Source organism: Pipistrellus hanaki (assembly GCF_964339955.1).
Source record: "Pipistrellus hanaki genome assembly, chromosome: 13".
In the NCBI taxonomy this organism is placed as follows: domain Eukaryota; kingdom Metazoa; phylum Chordata; class Mammalia; order Chiroptera; family Vespertilionidae; genus Pipistrellus; species Pipistrellus hanaki.
In genome coordinates, this window is record NC_140515.1 from 59,807,294 (window position 1) to 59,828,198 (window position 20,905).

The 20,905-nt window shown below is 60.9% G+C and overlaps 1 protein-coding gene across 3 annotated transcripts in view; it reads right to left on the bottom strand.

Annotated features, from left to right (window-relative positions):
* Positions 1–20,905, bottom strand: part of KLHL18 (kelch like family member 18) — a 32,369-nt gene that overhangs the window by 3,098 nt on the left and 8,366 nt on the right. The window contains exons 1-9 of one of the 3 annotated variants that reach the window (XM_084901659.1): positions 16,675–16,800; positions 10,745–10,875; positions 10,404–10,544; positions 7,901–8,099; positions 7,429–7,589; positions 6,302–6,438; positions 4,770–5,007; positions 1,888–1,992; positions 722–833 (exon numbers count right to left, since the gene is read on the bottom strand). In XM_084901659.1, coding sequence (XP_084757785.1) covers positions 722–833; positions 1,888–1,992; positions 4,770–5,007; positions 6,302–6,438; positions 7,429–7,589; positions 7,901–8,099; positions 10,404–10,544; positions 10,745–10,875; positions 16,675–16,785 — 1,335 coding nt within the window. In that variant the 5' untranslated portion in view covers positions 16,786–16,800. Of the gene's footprint in view, positions 1–721; positions 834–1,887; positions 1,993–4,769; positions 5,008–6,301; positions 6,439–7,428; positions 7,590–7,900; positions 8,100–10,403; positions 10,545–10,744; positions 10,876–16,674; positions 16,801–20,905 lie in introns of those variants that run through there. The other 2 variants (XM_084901658.1, XM_084901657.1) reach the window with 2 other exon arrangements.

The following is a 20,905-nucleotide window of genomic DNA, read 5'->3' on the forward strand; positions in this document are numbered from 1 at the left end:
ATGGCCACGGGGTCAGACTCCCGGCCGAGGGGGACGGGAGCCCCGGGGGCCAGGGGGGCCCAGGGGGATGAAGCCCCAGGGGGACGGGGGAGCCCAGGGGGCCGGGGGGGCCCAGGGGGATGAAGCCCCAGGGGGACGGGGGAGCCCAGGGGGCCGGGGGGGCCCAGGGGGATGAAGCCCCAGGGGGACGGGGGGCCCAGGGGGATGCGAGCCCCAGGGGGACGGGGGGCCCCGGGGGGATGAAGCCCCAGGGGGACAGGGGGCCCCGGGGGGATGAAGCCCCAGGGGGACAGGGGGCCCAGGGGGATGGGAGCCCCAGGGGGACAGGGGGCCCCGGGGGGACGGGAGCCCAGGGGGACGGGGGCTCGCAGGGCGGGCCTGGCTCTGACTCCCCAGCTCCTGGGTTTACAGGGACAGGGCAGGGCCCAGACCGCCCTCCGTCTGTGCTTAAGGCCACTCTGTGGGGGAGACAGCAGGTGCAGTGGGTCCCTGAACCCAGCCAGCACTGAGGGGCCTCGGGACCGCCCACAGCGAACAGCCGCTGAGGGTTCATCTCCAGGCCCGTGTGGCTCCGGCCGAAGGGGCTGCACTCTGGCCCCGGCCCAGGACCGCAGAGCGGCGGGGGTGGCCCGAACCTCCCGGGGCGATGCCTCCCAGGGAGCCGCCTTCCTCAGCCCCCTCAGATGGGGGAGCAGGTGCCAGCCCAGGAGGCCCGACTCACGCTGTTGAAGATCTGCAGCCCGTCGTGGCCGCCAGACACGTATATCCTGCCCTCGAAGACCGTGACCCCGGCAGCACTGCGGCTGGAGCTCATCGGGGTCACCACCGTCCACCTTCGGGAAGAGCCAGGGCAGAAGGCGCCCGTGAGATCGGGCCCCTGCCCTCCGGGGGCCTTAGGAGGCTCGGGGCTCTGCCTGTGCGCCCTCCGCCTGGCACCCACCTCAGCCACCTCCCAGCACCGGGGGCCTCCCCAGCGAGGCCGCTCCCCAGCCCAGGCCCGCAGCGGCCTCTGACCCTCTGAGGCGCTCACGTCAGCGGGCCGGCCCACCCCCTAGTGGCTGTCCTGGTGAACAGCAGCTTCATGGCCTCTTCTCCCTCATCTTCCCTGACCTGTGGCAGCCAATCCCTTGCTGGTTTGCTCCTGGGCACGGAGCTCCACATCCCCTGGCTCTGGCCTCCCCTGAACCACTGCAGCAGCCTCCTTACAGGGGCCCGGCGTTCAGGCCTCGCCCACCGGGACCCTGAGCAGCGCGCCCCAGGGCTCCTCACCACGTGGTCCTGGCCCACTCGCCGGCTCCGAGCCCGGCCACGCAGCAGCCACACCGCGCCCGACCCCACGGGCAGTCTAACCTCCGCGACCCCTCCTGCTGCCCCCTGCCTCCCGAGTACCCCATCCGCCCCGGCTCAGCCCTGGCTCGGAGGGCCGCAGGGAGGGCCCCGAGGGGATGACGGGGGCACGGCCCAGCCGACGGTGCTCCGTCACAGGCTTAGACGCCTCCTTGCTGCCCATACCCAACAGGTCAGACGAAGCAGGTTCTGGCTAAAAGCACCGATGAATCCAGCCCGCTAACGTGCTGATGTTTGTTACGTAACATGAGAAAACTCAAACACCGAAATGAAAAACTCGGGGCTATAATCCCACAAGACGGGCCGGTGTCACATAAATGAGGGAAGCAGACACCGTGCTTCCAGCTCGCCGGACCACTCACACCCCGTCCTCCTGCCCCTCCAGGAGCCTGCGCACTGCTCCTCGCCTCGGCCTGATCTCCCGCGAAGGCGGTCACTGAGGGTACAGCCAGGCCCTGGAGCTAACGGGCAGGACAGCTCCCGCGAGGGCCGGCTGCAGTCAGCTCTGACGCCGACCGGGTCAGCCAGCCCAGTGCTTACTTGTCCGTCTCGGGCGAGTAGGTCTCCACGGAGTTGAGGGAGGAGTTGCCGTCGTAGCCCCCACAGACGTAGATCTGCCCGTCCAGCACCACCGTCCCCATGGCACTGAAAGACAGCAGCGGTGGCCTCAGCTCCGGCCGCCTTCCTGCGCCCGAGACGCAGACCCACCACCGCCGCCGCCTCGAGGGCAGCCTACACCGGGGCGTGGTAGTCAAGGTGAGAGCCGAGGGCCGCCGCCCTGGGCTCCCGTCTCGCACCCCGACTCCGACTCCACGGGCCTGAACCGTCTCCCACGCCCGCCCCCGGCCCCGCCCCCGGCTGTGCTCATGGTCTGATGGACTGTACGGTCCTGGTCAGAGTCCTTGTCCTCCTCCTCAAAGGCCACCTGATCCCTCAGCAAGATGACTGCAGCCCCACAGTTCCCCGTGAACCAGAGTGTTGTGTGAGGCACACACAGGCCCTGGGCACGTTCGGTGTCTTCCCACGATCCTCCCACTCAGCTCACTACCGAGTTCGGCCAGTGTTTTCATTGCACACTCGGCCTGCACGGCCGGTGCCGCGGGGAGAGGGAACAGCTCCTGCAGCTGCGCGAGGACAGTGTCTGGTACCCCGGCCCGCACGGCCCCCGACCACCCGAAGCAGCACCATCGTCACACAGCAACGGCAACTCCCCCTGCTGCCCAGAGGCGAGCTCAGACGTGAGACACGCCAGCTCCCCCAGCACCAAGGACCCGGGCCCCGCACAACCACGCCCAGAGCCTCAGTGACGACAAATGCCTAGCTGCCGGGGCCTGTGTTCACCAAGTGGAGGAGAACTGGAGGAGGTTCTCGGTAAATCCTGGCATCTGACAACAGGAACCTAAGTCCACAGGCTCAACTGCACAGCAAGCGAGAGCGCATGCGAGGCCGCGGCCGGGCACAGACCTGAGCGCCTCAACGTGGAGAGGACTGGCCTTGGGGGGGATATGGGGTGTAGGGGTGCGGGGGTGTGGAGGGCAAGGATATGGGGTGCAGGGGGCGGGGGTGTGGGGGGCGGGGATGTGGGAGTGCAGGGGTGCGGGGTGCGGGGATGTGGGGGTCACACTCCCGGGACGGCCGCTGTCCTTTCAGGGGGACACGAGCAACAACACGGATGTTCAACAAGAACACGGGAAGAGCGAGGTGCCACGCGTGAGATGAGCTGCCCCCTCGGCGGCAAAGACGAGGCGGAGGGAAGGGGAAATGCTGGTGGGTGCGGGCTGGAGTCCGTGAGAGAAGGCTCCGGAAGCAGCCTGCACGCTGGAGGGAAGGGATGGCGGCAGGACGGGCCGAGGGGGAGGTCAGTGGGGAAGTGACGAGGAGGGTAAGGCAGCTGTGACTGCAGGGGACCCACGGCCGGGACGAGCCCCCAGGCCCCGCCCTCCTGACCCCTGAGGCCTGAGGGCTGGGAAGCGGCCGGCGCCAACAGACACGGGAGCTGTCAGAGCAGAAAGGCAGCCACGGCTGGGACATGGAGCAGTCATTCCAGGCCACAGAGCTGCCAGGACCCACGGCTGCCGGAGCCGGAGGGCGACGGCGGAGAACATGGGCATTGGCCGGGACTGCTCGGGGACACAGCTTTCCCCCAGCACGCCTGTGGGCCGTGTGAGCTGGTCCTGCTGGGGCAGTAAGGCACTCCTCTGGCTGAGGCCACGCACTGACACTGATGGGGGTGGGACGTGTGCACCACAGCGTGACACATGCATGTGGCAAAGGACTTGCATGATGACCCTTCTTCCCACCACACATGCAGCCACATGACCTTGGTGTGGTCACATGATCTTACAAGTAGAAAGCCCCAGGCACAGCGGACCAAGCGGCCTGGGGGCAAACACTCAGGCCCTTAGGGAGGCCCTGGCCCAGGGCTTCCCACTGCTGCTTCGGAAAAGCACTGCCCAGAGGCGCGGCGCGGAAAGGTGACACGTGTGCGACCGGGCAGTGGCTGTGGCCGGGACTGCTTTCTCCGCCTTCGGGTCCCTTTGGAGCCCCTGAGCCCAAGTGGGCTCTCCGAGGGCAGAGAGGGAGAACTGCCAGCTCCACACACAGGCACACACACCACACACACACACACACACACACACACACACACACGCACGCACGCACACCCGGCCATGTAAACACTCCGCACACATCACACGTGCCAACGGGAGGAGGGCGCCGTCACCTCGGCACTGGCCGGTGGACGGCACCACAGGCTGCCTGTCCAGGAAGGTGAGTGAGCAGGCAGGCGTGGCGGAGGGAGGTGGGAGGCGAGGGCTTGGTCTACCTCCGGGCCCTCGGGGCGCAGGCCTGGGGCCCTGAGGTGGAGGGCATGGCTGCTCACATGCTCCCCGGGCAGTGAACAGGCCTGGCCGGGGCCCTGGGGAGAGAAAGGGAAAGGATTCCTCGCATTCCCTCTTGCCACTCCTTGTCCTGGGAGCCCCCGTGAGCCCCGCCCTGACCTCTCCCAGCTGTCCTCGCCGCACGTCCTCAGGCTCATCGGCTCCGCCTGCCCCAGCCCCCTCTGTCCCTAGGTGCTCGGAGACCGGCAGGTGTTCCCGTGGCAGACGGAGACCCTCCGCTCCCAGGTGCTCAGAGACCCGCAGACGTTCCCGTGGCAGACGGGGCCCCCTCCGCCCCCAGGTGCTCGGAGACGGGGCAGCGTTCCCGTGGCAGATGGGGCCCCCTCCGGCCCCAGGTGCTCAGAGACCCGCAGACGTTCCCGTGGCAGACGGAGACCCTCCGCTCCCAGGTGCTCAGAGACCCGCAGACGTTCCCGTGGCAGACGGGGCCCGCTCCGCCCCCAGGTGCTCGGAGACGCGGCAGCGTTCCCGTGGCAGACGGGGCCCCCTCCCCCCGCTCGGCGCCGAGGCCGGGCCGGGTACCTCCTCTTGCTGTTCATGCTCCCCGCCCGGGCCCACGTGTCCGTCTCCGGGTTGTAGACCTCCACGGTGCTCAGCCGCAGCTGCCCGTCGTAGCCCCCGATGGCGTAGAGCCGCCCGTTCACCACGGCCACGCCCACGCGGCTGCGGGCGGTCGTCATGGGCTGGCACTTCTCCCAGCGGCCGGCGAGGGGGTCGAACACTTCCACCACGTTCAGGGAGTCACCTGCGTAAAAATTTGCTACTCACATTAAACAAACGCCCCCTGGAGTGACCACAGCTGGGGCACTGATTACAGGGTGTATGACTTGGCTCTGTCGGCTCTCCACGCCGAAGGGCCCTCTAGGCAGTTCCAGTCTAACCTCAGACCCGTCCTAAGGAAAAGGAGAATCAGAGGAGGGTTATTTCCGAGAGAGCCATGGGCTCCACTGCTTACGGCAACGTGCAGGCCGGTGGAGGCAGACCCCACAGGAGGCAGCCGGGAGGGTTCCAGCGCCTGCTTTCACCCGCGGGCCTGGACCCGGGCACGTGGCTGGGGTCCTGTCCTCTGCCCTCCCCGGGGGCACTCCGAGGGCAGAGCTGCGGATCAGGGGGTCCCGTCAGTGACCTGGCAGAGCTCCAGCGTGCCAAGTGCTCGGCAGCAGGGGTAGCACTCAGCCTCCCTCTTCTTCAGGCCTCTGTGAGGGTCAAATAAAACTCCTGCCCGCCTCACCTGCTCTGGGCACTTAGCACCGGCCACTCGACAGGCTACTAGCTGCGAACTTAGAGGTCAGACTAGTGCCCACCCCTCGTTAACTTTCAATTAAAAACAAAGCTGCCCGGACTGCCCCCCACCCACCTCCCACAGATCTGCTGGCACTGTGGCCAGGCCGGGCCCTCGCACCCGAGATGACCATTCCCTGTCACTGCACTGCCCAGACCCCGGTGTCCTGCCTCCTGAGTCCCTCCTGCCCGCGATGGAGCCCGGGCACGCAGGGGGCCCACGGAGCTTCCCCAAACCCTGACTGTCTGACACGAGAGCTGCCCTTGGCACCCGGACTGCAAAGCGGGTGCTCACAGGACCGAGCGTAGAGAGTGACCAGGTTGCTGATCGCCGCAGACGCCGTGTGTCTGTCCTGCTGATGGTGACTTTCTCACAGCTGAACCCCAGGGGTCAGCCTGGGGTCAGAGCGGGGTCTCCGACTATGTCCTATCGAGGCTGAGCCCTCCATGGCCAGCGGGTAGCAGAGCGAGTGCTGCTCAGGAGTCAGGACTCACGTTCCAGTCCCTGCTCGGCCAGAACCAACCCTGAGCCGGTGGAAGTTCACGGGCCTCCGTTCCCGCTGGGAAGGAGGGGCCAGGCCTCAGGGCTAACCTCTTCAGCCCCAATATTCTGACCAATGGTCCCAACACCTGACATGCTTCACTGCAGAGCAATTCATGAAGATCGAGGTGGGCCAGAGGGGCCGCCGCAGGAGGGGCCAGGGCAGGGGGGCCGCTGGTGCCCTCACCCTCGGAGCGCGAGGCGGGCTCCGCGGGGGGGAGCTGCAAGGTACCTGCTGAGTTGAGGCCTCCCACGGCGTAGATGAGCCCGGTGATGGACGTGCAGCAGCGAGGCCGCGTCCGGAAAGCCGGCAGGTGGGGCCGGCGCTCTGGCATGAGGTGGTAGTCCTTTGCTTCGTCCACCAGGTCCCTGGAACGATACGAGAGGCTAGGCCAGCAGGCATCCTCCCTGTGGGGTCCACTCTCCCACTTCCAGGCCTGCCCCTCCCCCCGTGGGGTCCACTCTCCCACTCCCAGGCCTGCCCCTCCCCCCGTGGGGTCCACTCTCCCACTCCCAGACCTGCCCCTCCCCCCGTGGGGTCCACTCTCCCACTCCCAGACCTGCCCCTCCCCCCGTGGGGTCCACTCTCCCACTCCCAGACCTGCCCCTCCCCCCGTGGGGTCCACTCTCCCACTCCCAGACCTGCCCCTCCCCCCGTGGGGTCCACTCTCCCACTTCCAGGCCTGCCCCTCCCCCCGTGGGGCCCACACTCCCACTTCCAGGCCTGCCCCTCCCCCGTGGGGTCCACTCTCCCACTTCCAGGCCTGCCCCTCCCCCGTGGGGTCCACTCTCCCACTCCCAGGCCTGCCCCTCCCCCCATGGGGCCCACACTCCCACTTCCAGGCCTGCCCCTCCCCCCGTGGGGTCCACTCTCCCACTTCCAGGCCTGCCCCTCCCCCGTGGGGTCCACTCTCCCACTCCCAGGCCTGCCCCTCCCCCCATGGGGCCCACACTCCCACTTCCAGGCCTGCCCCTCCCCTCCCCCGTGGGGCCCACACTCCCACTTCCAGGCCTGCCCCTCCCCCCGTGGGGCCCACACTCCCACTTCCAGGCCTGCCCCTCCCCCCGTGGGGCCCACACTCCCACTTCCAGGCCTGCCCCTCCCCCCGTGGGGCCCACACTCCCACTTCCAGGCCTGCCCCTCCCCCCGTGGGGTCCACTCTCCCACTTCCAGGCCTGCCCCTCCCCCCGTGGGGTCCACTCTCCCACTTCCAGGCCTGCCCCTCCCCCCGTGGGGTCCACTCTTCCACTCCCAGGCCTGCCCCTCCCCCCATGGGGCCCACACTCCCACTCCCAGACCTGCCCCTCCCCCGCCCCCCACAGGGGCCCCGGCAGCCCCCGGCAGCCCCGCCCGCTCACCGGCACTTGTGGCAGCATCGCACCAGGTCCTCCTGCTGCACGCGGTCCGACAGGAACTGGGGCCGGCAGAGGGGCAGCCGGATGTTGGACAGCAGCTCGGGCAGGCAGGGCCCCCGCTGCTCCCGGTCGTACCTGACCCAGGCCAGCGCGGCTTCGAAGACCTGCCCAGACAGAGTGGACGCTCTGGGGCGACTCTTCCCAGTCAGGGGCCACATCCCTGTGCCCGACCCTCCCTCTGCCGAGGCAGTCCCGGCCGCTCCGGCGTCCCGCCTCGTCTCCTGGAGACTGTCTTCTCTCTGCTCCCCGGGGGGTTCCGACACGGAGCGCGAGCCGGGCGACCACGCAGTCCCCGGCTCTCACCGCGACTTCCCGACGGAAGCCTGTCCGTGGTGCCTTTCCATATCCAGAGCCGTTCGCCCTCCTTCCTTCCTGCGCTCCTGCCCGCCCCCCGCCGGCCCCGCCCGCCCCGGACCTGCTCCTCGGACGTGACGTTCAGCTCGTCCCGCGACACCAGCTCCAGCACGCCCTCCAGGGGCAGGCCCAGGAACTCCTCCGACACGGACACCTCTGCGAAGTGCTGGTGCACGAAGCTGTTGGCCGCCTCGTACAGCACGGCGCACATCATGGTCTCCGCAAACTGGCGCACCCCCAGGCAGTTCTTGGGGTGAAGCCTTTTGCATAAGAAAGAACGGCAAAGCAGTGAGCCCTCAGCTGCCTCTGGACGGACTCGCTGGTGAAGACGGAAACGGGAGGCGGCGGCCCCTCAGGTTCCGCTCGGGCCTGGTGCTCCGTGCGTTGGGTGGGGAGCGGCTCTCGGAGGAGGAGAGAAAACAGGCGATGAAAACTCTGCTTTCCCCCGGCTGCGGCCCCGTGGCTGAGCGGGCGCCTCCGGCACTGAAGGCAGAGGCGTAGGTGAGAGCTTAAAGCCCGAGGAGAAGTGACCTCCAACCTCAGGACCTGCATGTCTGTTTACAGAGGAGGAGGCCGGTGGGTCCAATGGTTAAGACTCCAGAACAGGCCCAGCAGCCATCCCACGGAGCTGTGTTCGCCAGGCCTGTGCTCGGTGCAGAGCAGCCGTGGCCGTCCTTCTCAGAGAAGCGATAAAGGACATATCCCCGGGGCATGACGAGCGGCTCTGGTCTAAAAACCCTTTTCTCAGCATGTTTTAGGGACACGACCCTGTAACAGGGCCTGGATCCGGTGACAGCGCTGCCCGCCACAGCCCCTAGGTGGAGCTGTTGTCCCGGTGAGGCGGGCCACTTCGTCCTGAGAGTGCCTACTCAGCATTCTCCCCTTTCCTGGGAACAAACGAAATCCAGTCTGCTCCCCAAGCGGCTCCCAGTGTCTGCCCGCGCCCGACGGGCAGCCTCCGCCGCCCAGAAGGCACCCAGGGCAGGCTCAAGCCAAGCTCCGGACTGCGGGCTCCACCTGCCAAACCGGAGCAGACCACCTCCCTCACCACGAAGCCACCCACCCCGCACCCAGGAGGCACCATGCCAGGCCTCGCTGCCCGGTCACCCAGACCACGCACACAGCCCGGCTGGGGCGTCCAGAGCGCCCCGGGCAGGTGGCTAGCGGGGGAGCCAGAGCTGAGGGCACTGGGTTAATGTGTGCGAGATGCTAGGAGGAGGGACAGGGAGGGGTCGGCTCTAGAGGGCACATCTGAGACGGAGGAACCTGGTGGTCAGTTGTCAGGAGAGACCAGGCCTGAGAGCGCCGGTCTGGGCTCTGTGTGCAGCCCGCACTGACCCCATGTCCGAGCCGCCATGGTTAACGGGCGGCTTTTACCTTATGGCTAAGAGCTCTGCGCTTCTGGGGGGCGGGAGCAGGAGGGTGGGGGCTTTTTATCTGCTCAGCCATCAAAAGGTCATTGTCCAGTGCTGGGCACAGGGAGGACAGAGCGAGCCCACAGTCCTCCCTAAAGGAGCATACAGGGACAGGAAAGCCCAGGAGGTGGCATCTGGGTGGGCTCCTAAAGCTGAAGGGGAACAAGATGGCGACGGTCAGGAGGGGAAGGAGCTAAACCAGTGTTTCCCAAACTTCTCTCATGATGAGAATCACCTGGTGGAGTTGTTAAAACACAGATTCCTGAATCCCAACTAAGAAGTGCTAAACTAGAATTTTTGGGAACATATAGGTAAAATTGTATACTTAACTTAGTGCTCTAAGACAGATTTTATATACAGAGCACTAAGTTAGGTATGCAATTTTACCTATATGTTCCCAAAAATTCTAGTTTAGCACTTCTTAGTTGGGATTCAGGAATCTGTGTTTTAACAACTCCACCAGGTGATTCTCATCATGAGAGAAGTTTGGGAAACACTGAGCTAAACGAAGGAGATGTCTGTGGAGTAACCAGGGAGCACCGGCTAAGCCAGCTGGGTGAGAGCGGTCAGTTAGCAGCTGGTCAGCTTGGGGAGGGAGGACCAGGCGGCCAGGGAGAGCACAGGCAGGGCTCCGTAAACCGTGTACCTCAGGGCTCAACCCACAGGGCCGGGCACCGCCTGACACCGCCTTCAAGAAAGGTCGCTTTGCCGAAACCAGTGTGGTTCAGTGGGTAGAGTCTGAGGACTGAGGGGTCCCAGGTTCAAAAATCAATAAAATATATTTTAAAAAAGGCCGAAACCGGTTTGGCTCAGTGGATAGAGCATCGGCCTGCGGACTGAAGGGTCCTAGGTTCGATTCCAGTCGAGGGCATGTGCCTTGGTTTACGGGCACATCCCCACTGGGGAGTGCGCAGGAGGCAGCTGGTCGATATTTCTCTCTCGTTGACATTTCTAACTCTCTGTCCCTCTCTCTTCCTCTCCGTAAAAAAATCAATAAAATATTTTTAAAAAATTTTTAAAAAAAGAAGAAGAAAGAAAGGTCGCTGCTGCGGAGTACCCTCCTGGCTCACCCTAACACTCTGGCCCCGAAGACTCGCGAACTGGCCGGGGCCCCAGACACGGAGAGGTGCCCCCCGGCCCCCGCCTCACCGCTCCTGGAGGAAGGCACAGCAGGCGTCCTTGATGCTCTGCAGCTGCAGGAAGCTCGCCCCCATCAGCAACGACTGGACGTTCTGCTGGTCGATAGCGAGGTGGCCGTTGTAGGCAAAGTTGATGAGAGCCTCCAGGGCGCTGGAGGGAAGAGGAAGACGCTCCTTAGAGACGAGTCTTTGCCCAGAGACACAGCCCTGAGTGGGTGGGCAGTTCTGCCTGGGGACGGATGGGCCCACCCTGACAGCCACGACACCCATGACATCCACCCCGACAGCCATGACACCCCCGGGGCTCGGGCACCAGGGAAGCAGCCGGGAGAGCCGGAGGAGGAGCGGTACCTGGGGTCCATTCCCTGCATCACAATCTCGTCCTGCTTGCACTCCATCATGTCATTGGTGAACATCGCGTGGAAGTACGGGATGGAGGCCGCTAAGACGATTCGGTGAGCGCTGAACTTGTGGTCCCCAATCTGCGGGCGAAGCAAAACAGAGAGAGATAGGGAGGACGGCAAATACAGACCCACACGCCCTTCCGCGCGGACCCGCCCGGGATGGCAGCGAAGGTGCCCACCTCTGGTCATCACGGAGACCCGAGCGCCCCCACGCCGAGTCCGCCATGGACACGTCCTCGGCACAGCCACCGGCTCCCCACGTGCCAGCCAGCCCGAGTGCTCCCCACGGCGGGTTCCCCGCGGCCAGACTCCCCGACCCCTCGACCGGTCCCTACACTTCCTCCCGAGGCCGGTCTGCCGGAGGCGGGGGACCGACACGGGCAGAGGGCGGGCACGGCCACACGCCGGAAGCCCTGCCGGCAGGCTCCCAGAGCAAGGACTTAGACAGGAAGAGATGAGGCGGGAGACCCAACGGGAACAGGGCACAGGTGGGGATCAGGCAGAGGCGGCGCAGAAGGTTCAAAAGCTGGGGCACCCTTGGGTGCGAACCAGCCGTGGCAGACCCCACGGAGCCCAGGCGCCTCTTAGGTCAATGAGCTGTGCGGCCCGGTGCTCAGCCGCGGGGGCTCTGCTCTGTGCCGGAGCCGGCCGGAGCCGAGGGAGTCCTTACGTGCCCCCAGCGACCTGCCCGAGGACTCCCTTCCGCGCCGCTGCAGCTCCCATCAGCGCCCACGAAGCACTGGCTGCTCTCCCGCCCCCAGCCCTCACAGGAGTCGACTCTCATCGACCTCACGTCTCCTGTCACCATCATCCCGGGTTCCCGCTGGGGCCCGTCTGTCCCCCTCGTTCACCCATACACCCCCTCCGGGCCGCTCCGCTCCGGTGGGGGCTCTGAGCCGGTGTCCTGCAGACCGTGACCCAGGCCCTTCTGGAACCACACACTGGCTCTCCATCCTCAACCGCTAAGTCTGAGAGGTCCTTCCTGTTTCCTGAAGCTTCCCTTTTCTTTTTAAAGCTATACTGTCCCCATTTCACAACTAATATCTCCCCTAATCTCTCACACACGGTAAACGGCCTCTCTTCCTCCCCTCGCTGCTCCTCTGCGTTCTCGGGCCCCGTCCGTGCGGCCTGTCGGTTATGCTGGAGGCTTGCTCTAAACGTCTGTGATGTTTGGTCAACTGCTCGCAGCTCTGGAAGCTGTTGGAAAGCTGTGGGGGGCGGGGGCTAGGCTTGTCAGCCTGCGGACGTCACTGCCGAAGCCCATCATCTGTTTGCAGAGGTGTGGACGGGGAGTCCGGAGGGCTGATCAGCCTGAATTGCTGTGAAGGGTCAGAGCTAATCACTAGACTTTGGTAGTGGAAGCAGCCTCCACCTGTTAGTTTTAAGTAAATTAGCCGATTGGCTATTATTGGAGTTTCCTGCCTGGGGGATAAGGGTGTATCCCATAATCTCCATCTTAATGAAAGGGATGGCAAGGTGGAGTGAGGAGTAGTCCTCTCGGGCTTCTGCCTGGCCCCCATTCCCAAATTTCCCAAATTAATGCTTTTCATTCGTGTGCGGCCTTCTCCAGAACCGGAACCCTGAACCGGAACCCTGAACCACACGGGACGTGAAAGGGGTTTCCACAGGTCACCTGGGTGGCAGGTGACGGGCATTTTTCTGGGCCCTGGTAGCAGTTGTGTTCTTAGCGCCCTCCCGGGGCTGGCTTCGGAGGGGACCGGCCTGTGGGGGAGTGACTGCGGAGAGGCCCCGGTGAGGGCGGCCCGGTGGTCACTGCGTTCATGAGCTGGACTCTGTCTTTGAGGCCCGTGTTCCAGGTTTGCTCCAGGGCACCCGACCTCTCTGCTCCGCGTGCCTCTGATTCACCGTCTAGACCAGAGGCCGGGGGCGGGACTGTGGGTCTCTAATTGCTTCTCACAGCTTCCCGCCAGCCTTCTTTCCGTCTCAGCGCTGGTTCTTCCTGGTTTCTCGGCTCCGGAGCGGGTCCAGCTTCCCCTTACAGCCCTCCCTCTTCCCGTTCCTCTGGCCCACGGGCTCATCGCACTTTCGGTTCCTCTGGCCCCCGGGCTCATCGCACTGGCTTTTTGCCTTTAACAGCCAACAACCGCTCATTTGCTGATAACCTTTTCTCCCTTTTGTCATTTTAACAATATCACGGGGGGGGGGGGGGGGGGGCGGGGGGCGGATGTTAAAATGTGGGTTCAACTTGCCGTGCTCAACGCTACGTATTTACCTCTCGCCTAGAAAGTGGAAAGACACGCAGAGCAAGCCGCCTGTGTGGGGACTGGGTGACCGGTTCCCCGGAGAGCTCGCAGAAAAGAGCCCGGGAGAGGCTGGTCAATGAGCTTGCTCTAAACATCTGTGATGTTTGGTCAACTGCTCCATTAAAGCCTGTCTCTGTCGGAAGAGGGGGACCCGGATGGGAAAGGAAGACGATGCATCTTCTGAGGACAGCTAAAGGAGAGTGAGTCGGAAAAGACGATTTGGGAGCGGCAGGGGAGCACACCGCCCACCTGCTGAGCAGCCACATCCAGTTCAAGCCGCTCGTGGGCAGACGGGAACCCTGGGCATGGGGTGAGGGCAGGGAACGTTGGCGCTGGGTGGACCTTATGCTGCGTCCCCTAGGGCGGTTGCAGAGGGAGAGACTGGCACGTATTTTGACCTTTAATACTATGCTGTATTGTGACAGGCTTTCTAGGATCTGAGACAGCTGTTGTCACTAAAACAGCTGACTCAGATCCTAGAAAGCCTATCACATGAAGGAAGGCAGGCCTAAGGAAGTGGATTTTAGTTAAAGAGTTTGAGGGAGTCCTTCACTGGTTCTAAAACGATTGAGAGACCTTCCAATACTACAGTCCTGGGCTCCTAAACTTTTGTGAAAAGCTATAAAAACACCAAATACCCTCATTTATAATTTCAGTTTTTTAAATGACGATTAAGAAAAAAGGATGGTCATTTACTGAGTTCCCATTGAGTTCCCATTTTCTCATTTTATTGTAGTCCTCTGCCATGAATTCCAGTAAGCCAAGACTTAGAAGTTAGGTAACTTGCCCAAAAGTTCAATAGCTGTTATGTGAAAAAATAAACATAAACATGTTCCCGGTGAGGATTAAAAAGTCCCGCTGCACCCAGCTGAGCGCGAGCGCCATCGAGGACTAAGACAGAAACACCGAGATCCGCACGCTCAGGCTGACGATCGGGCCTGGACCCGAGATAAACCTCCAGGGCCAGCTCTGTCCGGACAGAAGCAAGTCGCCCAGTTCCACCACGCCTCAGCTCCCCAGGTTGGAAACAGGACTTCACTCAGGGGGGCGGGGCAAGGAATATAGGAATCTATTAATTCACTAACTGATTGATTCTCAAGAGAAGCATTATAAATCCTGGAAAACGTTATTGCAATAAACCACCCTATTAGACAATATTAGAACGTACAGCATAGTATTAAAGGTCAAAATACATGCCAATATCTCCCTCTGCGACCGCCCCAGAGGGACACAGCTAAGGTCGTGGCTCATGCAATGAACCAGCTCCCAAGCCAGTTCCCTGCTGCAACGGACGGCAACTCTCTGCCCTCACCCCACGCCCCAGGGTTCCCATCCGCCTAGGAGGGGCTTGAACTGGATGTGGCTGCTCAGCAGGTGGTCCTTGTGCTAACGAGAGCTTACACAAATTCAGTGCAGCTTCCCCCTTTTTTACATATGTAGTTTTCTTCTTAAAAAACATTTTTACTGATTTCAGAGAAGAAGGGAGAGGGAGAGACATCGGTGATGGGAGATAATCAATGACTGGCTGCTCCTGCACGCCCCTCACTGGGGTTGGAACCCATGACGCAGACATACATGTGCTCTGAATGGGGATTGAACCGTGACCTCCAGGTTCCTAAGTTGACGCCTAACCACTGAGCACACCGGCCAGGTGAGCGTTTCCTTTTGGTTTGATGACATCTACATACGTGTGAAAAGCAACTAAACACAAAGTAAAAGACCTGCACTGCACACGTGGATTTGGGGGTGCCAGCAATAACTATGCAGGACCCCTGTGGCCCCCAAAAGAAAAAAGCTGGTAGGGCCTAAGGCTGTAACTGAGCAAAGGCTCCCAGAATCCTGAGCACCTTACTGTCCTAACTTGTGACATGTTCCCTCCCTCTCCCTCTCCCACTCCCCTCTCCCGGTCTCTCTCCCTTCCCCCTCCTTTCCCCTTCTCTCTCCCTCTCCCTCTCTCCCTCCCCCTCTCCTTCTCTTACACACACCCCCCTTCCCATTCTTCCTGGGAGAGACGGAAACGTTCCGTTCCTACCCCTGCGCTGGTGGTATCTTTGGATCAACAGGGACGGTGTAGCATGACACCAGTCTGTTCCCTGTCACAGGCCAAGTGGGCTCAAGATTCACCGTGCGGCTGCTGGGAGCAGGAGGAGCCGCGGGGCCAAATCTGCGCGAGTCACCGAGCCAGGAGTTCCCGAGGAAGGCCAAGTGCCAACAGATTTCTTCCTGATGAGCATCAGGTGCCCTGCCCTGCCTCCAGGCTCACAAACAGGAAGTGAGCAGCCGGCCGGCAGAGCCCCTTGGGGGCGTGGTGGGCAGCCAGAGAGGATCACCCGTCGTTTCGGGGCACAGATTTGAACCCTAACGGTGTGAGCTGGTGTGTAAGGAGACTCTGACGGAGACGCAGCAGGGATGAATTAATCTCTCTCAGCCTTCAGGTCAGACGTCAGTAACTGTGAGTGTTCTCAGGGAGACCACCTGTCATGGTAGTGAGACCAGTTCTGTGGAGCTAGACTGCAGGGGTTCAAACCCAGGTTCTGCCATCTACTGCCGTGACCCTGGGCTGGCTACTCTGCCTCTCTGTGCCTCAATGCACACATTTGCAAAATTCGGTAAGAGCCCTTCTCTTGGGGTTATTCTGAGGATGAAATCAGATAACATCTATACGACATTTAAAACAGTGCGACACACATTCAGTGCTAGCTGACTGCTCGTTAAAGAAAATGTCCTCACCGAAACCGGTCTGGCTCAGTGGATAGAGCCTCGGCCTGCGGACTGAGAGGTCCTGGGTTCAATTCCAGTCAAGAGCATGTGCATTGGTTGTGGGCACATCCCCGGTGGGGGGTGTGCAGGAGGAAGCTGGTCGATGTTCCTCTCTCATCCATGTTTCTAGCTTTCTATCCCTTTCCCTTCCTCTTTGTAAAAATCAATAAAATATTTTTTAAAAAATAATAAAAAATAAAGAAAGAAAATATCCTCAAACTCAGGACTCCACAGAAGTCACTTTTAAGACCCTCAGAAAAGGGCCGCACACCATGGTCTAGCCCACACCACACCGGATTTCCTGCTGATGTTCAGACTTTCTCTGCTGACCTCGGAGGCACTGTCGGTCCTGAGGAATTCAACACAGATTGTGTTGTTGACAAAGTGTCTGCTCCTGCCGGGACCGGTTTGGCTCGGTGGATAGAGCGTCGGCCTGGGGACTGAAAGGTCCCGGGTTCGATTCCGGTCAGGGGCATGTACCTTGGTTGTGGGCGCATCCCCAGTGGGGGGTGTGCAGGAGGCGGCTGATCGATGATTCTCTCTCATCGATGTTTCTGGCTCTCTATCCCTCTCTCTTCCTCTCTGTGAAAAATCAATAGGATATATTTAAAAAAAAAAAAAAAGTGTCTGCTCCTTTCAGAAAGGAGATGAGCTCAGCCTGCGGCAGATGCATTCGGGCTGGCCTGCCACCAGCAGTGTGCCTGCTCTAACCTTTGGCTTCCGAGGCCCGCCACACCGTTCCTCCAGCCCTCCCTCCAGCCCAGGGCGTTTAAATGCTAATCACCTCTGGCAGGTGACGCAGCCTCGTCCATCAGAAACATAGGAGGTGAGGCCTGAGCACCCATCTTCCTACCTGGTCCCAACCCACCGGCCACCATCCTGAGCCACCGCCGAGCACAGGCAGAGCAGCCCGCTCCCACTTCGGCCGGAACCGATCAGGTGGGGTGAGAAGGCGGGTCCACATTCAGACGGGAAGCCTCAGCCTCAGGGACTGCGTCTGTTTCTGCTCCTTGAGGGTAAGAGGACCTCAGTCAGCCCGTAAACAGCTCACTGACAGCTCACTGAAATCCAGCCCCATCTTCAACAGCAGCAGAGGAAATCAACCATTTCCTGTGGCATGAAGGAACCCCACGGAAAAGACAGCAGTCTCACTATGGTTACAGTCCAAGGGACCATAGGTTCCCTTGGTTAAATCTAGAAAAGGAAAAAACAAATACATTTAGGAAAGAATATCAGGTACCGAGTAGGAGGCTCTGTGACTCCTACTTATTTAAGTTTTTCTTACCTACAGAAATAGGTACAATAAATGTTCAAATAACTAATACTTGAGGGGTATTACAACAATAATCTATTATTACTTACTAATTACTACCTAGATATATTCTCTATATAGCTGTGTAATATACATAGCTATTAAGTACTTATCTAAAAGCCTAGACCAGTGGTCAGCAAACTCATTAGTCAACAGAGCCAAATATCAACAGGACAACGATTGAAGTTTCTTTGGAGAGCCAAATTTTTTTAACTTAAAACTTCTAACGCCACTTCTTCAAAATAGACTTGCCCAGGCCATGGTATTTTGTAGAAGAGCCGCATTCAAGGGGCCAAAGAGCCGCATGCAGCTCAGGAGCCGCAGTTTGCTGACCACAGGCGTAGGCGACCCAATGACTGGTCGCTGTGATGGGAACTGACCACCAGGGTGCAGACACTCAACGCAGAAGCTGCCCCCTGGTGGTCAGTGCGCTCCCACAGCCGGAGCACCACTCAGCAGGCCCAGGGGCACCAGATGCTGGGCTCCCGGAGCGAGGTGAGCGCAGCTGCAGCAGCCCGAGCCTCTTCGCCTCGGAGGCCGCGGGCGGAGGAGGCCGCGGGCGGAGGAGGCCGCGGGCGGAGGAGGCCGCGGGCGGAGGAGGCCGCGTGCTGAGCAGCGGAGGCGGCACAGCGGGGCTGAGCGAGCGGGAGCAGCACTGCAGCCAGCCGGGGCTCAGGCCCCTCCCCGCCGGCCGCCGCTGCTTCACAACTACTACATCCTCGGGGGATGTAGAACTGGTGGTTTCAGGGACCAGCCGAAACCACCCGTCCGACATCCCCGAGGGGTCCGAACTGCGGAGGGCGCAGGCCAGGCTGGGGGAGCCCACTGGTGCACGAATCCGTGTACCGGGCCTCTAGTGTACTAATGATGTTACAGTAATTATCATTGTCTATAGTATGATGATGATCTACCCTCTTTCCCCGAAAATAAGACAGTGTCTTATATTAATTTCCCCCCCCCCAAAGTTGCGCTAGGTCTTATTTTCAGGGGATGTCTTATCTTTCCATGCGCTAGGTCTTATTTTCGGAGGATGTCTTATTTTCGGGGAAACACGGTATTAACAAGCTCCTTTAGGTTACCCGAAGATAACAGAAAACACCTGCCACTGAGAACCTGCCAGCCTGCCGCCGCGGCTCCGCTGGCCGGGCCTGAGCCGGGGGAGCTGCTCCGAAGGCGGCTGCTCGGTTCCCAGTCAGGGCACAAGTCCGGGCCCTCAATTCCTGAGGGCGGTGCACTTCACACCGATGTTCCTCTGTCTCTCTCCCTCTCCCTTCCTCTCTCTAAATATTACCGTAATTAAAAAACATGAGAATTCACGAAAACTGTACTTTCTGCTCAGTCTTTCCATAAACCTGAAACTCCTCTGAAAAATAGTCTGTTAATTAAAAACAGTGTAACGGCTATATGAAAGAAGTTTGCGGAAATGAAAAAACACACTCATAATCTAAGTGAATATAACTTATTTATTTTTGCATATTACCTGAAGCTTGGTCATGTACACATACATCTTTTTTATAAATAGCGTGCAGGAGGCAGCTAATCAATGATTCTCTCTCATCACTGATGTTTCTCTCCCCCCCCCCCCCCCGAAACTCGTAAAAACACATGTTAAAAAATGACAGAGCAGGTGGAGCAGAAATGCTCCCCATGTCCTCTCAGAGGTCGGATGAAGTAACAAGTTTACAAATAATACGATTCGATAGGACTTAGTATTACTTGATGACATATAAGAATATGTCATTATTGTTGTTTTTAAATTCAGGCTCCTGAGCTGACCTTGGGTGCTGGTGAGGCTGGAGGAGCTGGTCACTCCCTGGGAAGCAGGCTCCCCGGGAGCAGAGCGAGAGGACATGGTGTGTGTGAGGACACGCGTGGGCAAGGCAGGGTGACGGCGGTGAGCACGCCAAGGGCGGTCTGCTGGTGTGTTATTCGTCCTCACAAACGCAGGGCAGGGCTGGAAAACGGCCCGTACAGTAAACATCCCCGTCCAGCCTGGGGTTCTGACGGCGTTGTCAAGTGCACTGTCTGACCCCCCGTTTTTTTTTGTTCTTTTAATCCTCACCTGAGGATATTTTCCATTGGTTTTTTTAGGGAGAGTGGAAGGGAGAGGGAGAGACAGAGAGAAACATCGATGTGAGAGAAACATGGTTGGGCCACAGAGGAGCCTGCAACCGAAGTGCATGCCTTTGACCGGAATCGAACCCGGGACCCTTCGGTCCGCAGGCCGACGCTCTACCCTCTGGTGATGCTGGGCCTCAGGCGATGCTGGTGCTACCGGAGCAGCTGCGGTGAAGGGGGCGGGCACAGAGGAGGGAGCACCGCCCTGGAGGGTCCAGGATGCTTTGGGAGGTGGGCGCTCGCAGGGCCGGGCCAGGACAGCGACGCCCAGGGCTCTGCCTCGGGCGCACAGGCGGGCAGGGCGGCAGGAGTGCAGCGTGGGCCCACGGGCTGGCTGACAGACACAGGCCAAGCGCCAGGAGCAGAGGAGGAGCGCTCGGCCCCTCTCTCCCCTCGAGGAGAAGCAGGAGAGGACCTGACGCCGGGCAGGGTTCTGTGCGGACGGAGCGGACACTCCGCGCGAAGGGATCCTCGGGCCAAGGCCCAGAAACCGAGCACAGGAGGCAGACGAGGGGCCGTGGGTGGCGGGGGCACGCGAGAGGGGCCACGTCTGGGCCTGAGCATCGGGAACACAGCGGGCAGTCCCAGCAGAGCCTGGGAGAGGCGGTCAGCGCCTGCAGGACATCGTAAGCTCTGGCTTACACCTCACAGATGGCTGACGGCTTTCTGTGAGCAGCTTAGAATGACCAGACTCAGTTCAATCAGCAGCCCTTCCCTTAATCCTACGGCACCAGCCACCACCTGCCGCCCTGCCCTGGCATTCCGGCTCTCTCCGGACGCCCTGATGACTTCAAGCGACGGCCTACGGGGTGACAGGGTGACGGGAAAGCAGCTTCACCCCCGGGGCAGGAGCATCCTCACCAGCCACCGAGGGGAGCTCGGCCACTTCCTGCCCCTCCTGTCCCCGCCTCCACTTTCCCTGTTCCTCACAAGAACAAGCCCCAGAGGTCTCTCTCACTCGGCCTGTTCGCATCCTCTCTCCAGAATGGGGGAGCAGGGAAAGGTGCGGTGAATTCCCGGGAGGGCCTCACCTCCCTTCCTTAGGCACGCCCCTGGCCCCTGCGTTCATGAGTAAGTGAACAGTTACTGTCTGGACTTCCTTAGTCACACCGCCCGCTGCAATGACTCCGCTGGCTTCAGGGTCGGGAGCGGGTGAAAGTACAGCGGAAGAGGGAGAGGTGACGCCCAGGACGGTGGAGGAGAGGAGGTGACTGCCTCCCTTCAGGTGAGCCCCTGGCCTCGGTGACTCCTCAGTCACAGATAACTGATTCTTATCACACCAGCTGCTGGCTGTTTCCTGAAACACCACCTCTGGCCCTGCCTCAGGCTCTGAGCACTCCTCCCTCAGGTCTGCTCCAGGGCACTCTCACCTCACTCCCGTCTCCTCAGAGTACTCTCAGCCCGCCCTGCTTATTTCTCTTCACAGCACCATCACCACTGGGCATTTCACACTGAACTAGTGGCCCCGTGCATGGACTCCTGCACACTGAAAGGAAGTTAATTAGAATGAATATTTTAATATCACCATCACCCTTACTCTGTAACAGAAGTGTCAACCAAATTGATGGTCAACAATGACAGATGGAAACACATGGTGCCAGCTAGAGTTTTATATGTATCGCACGTGTGAGTCAGCTTGGCCTTTTATATATAT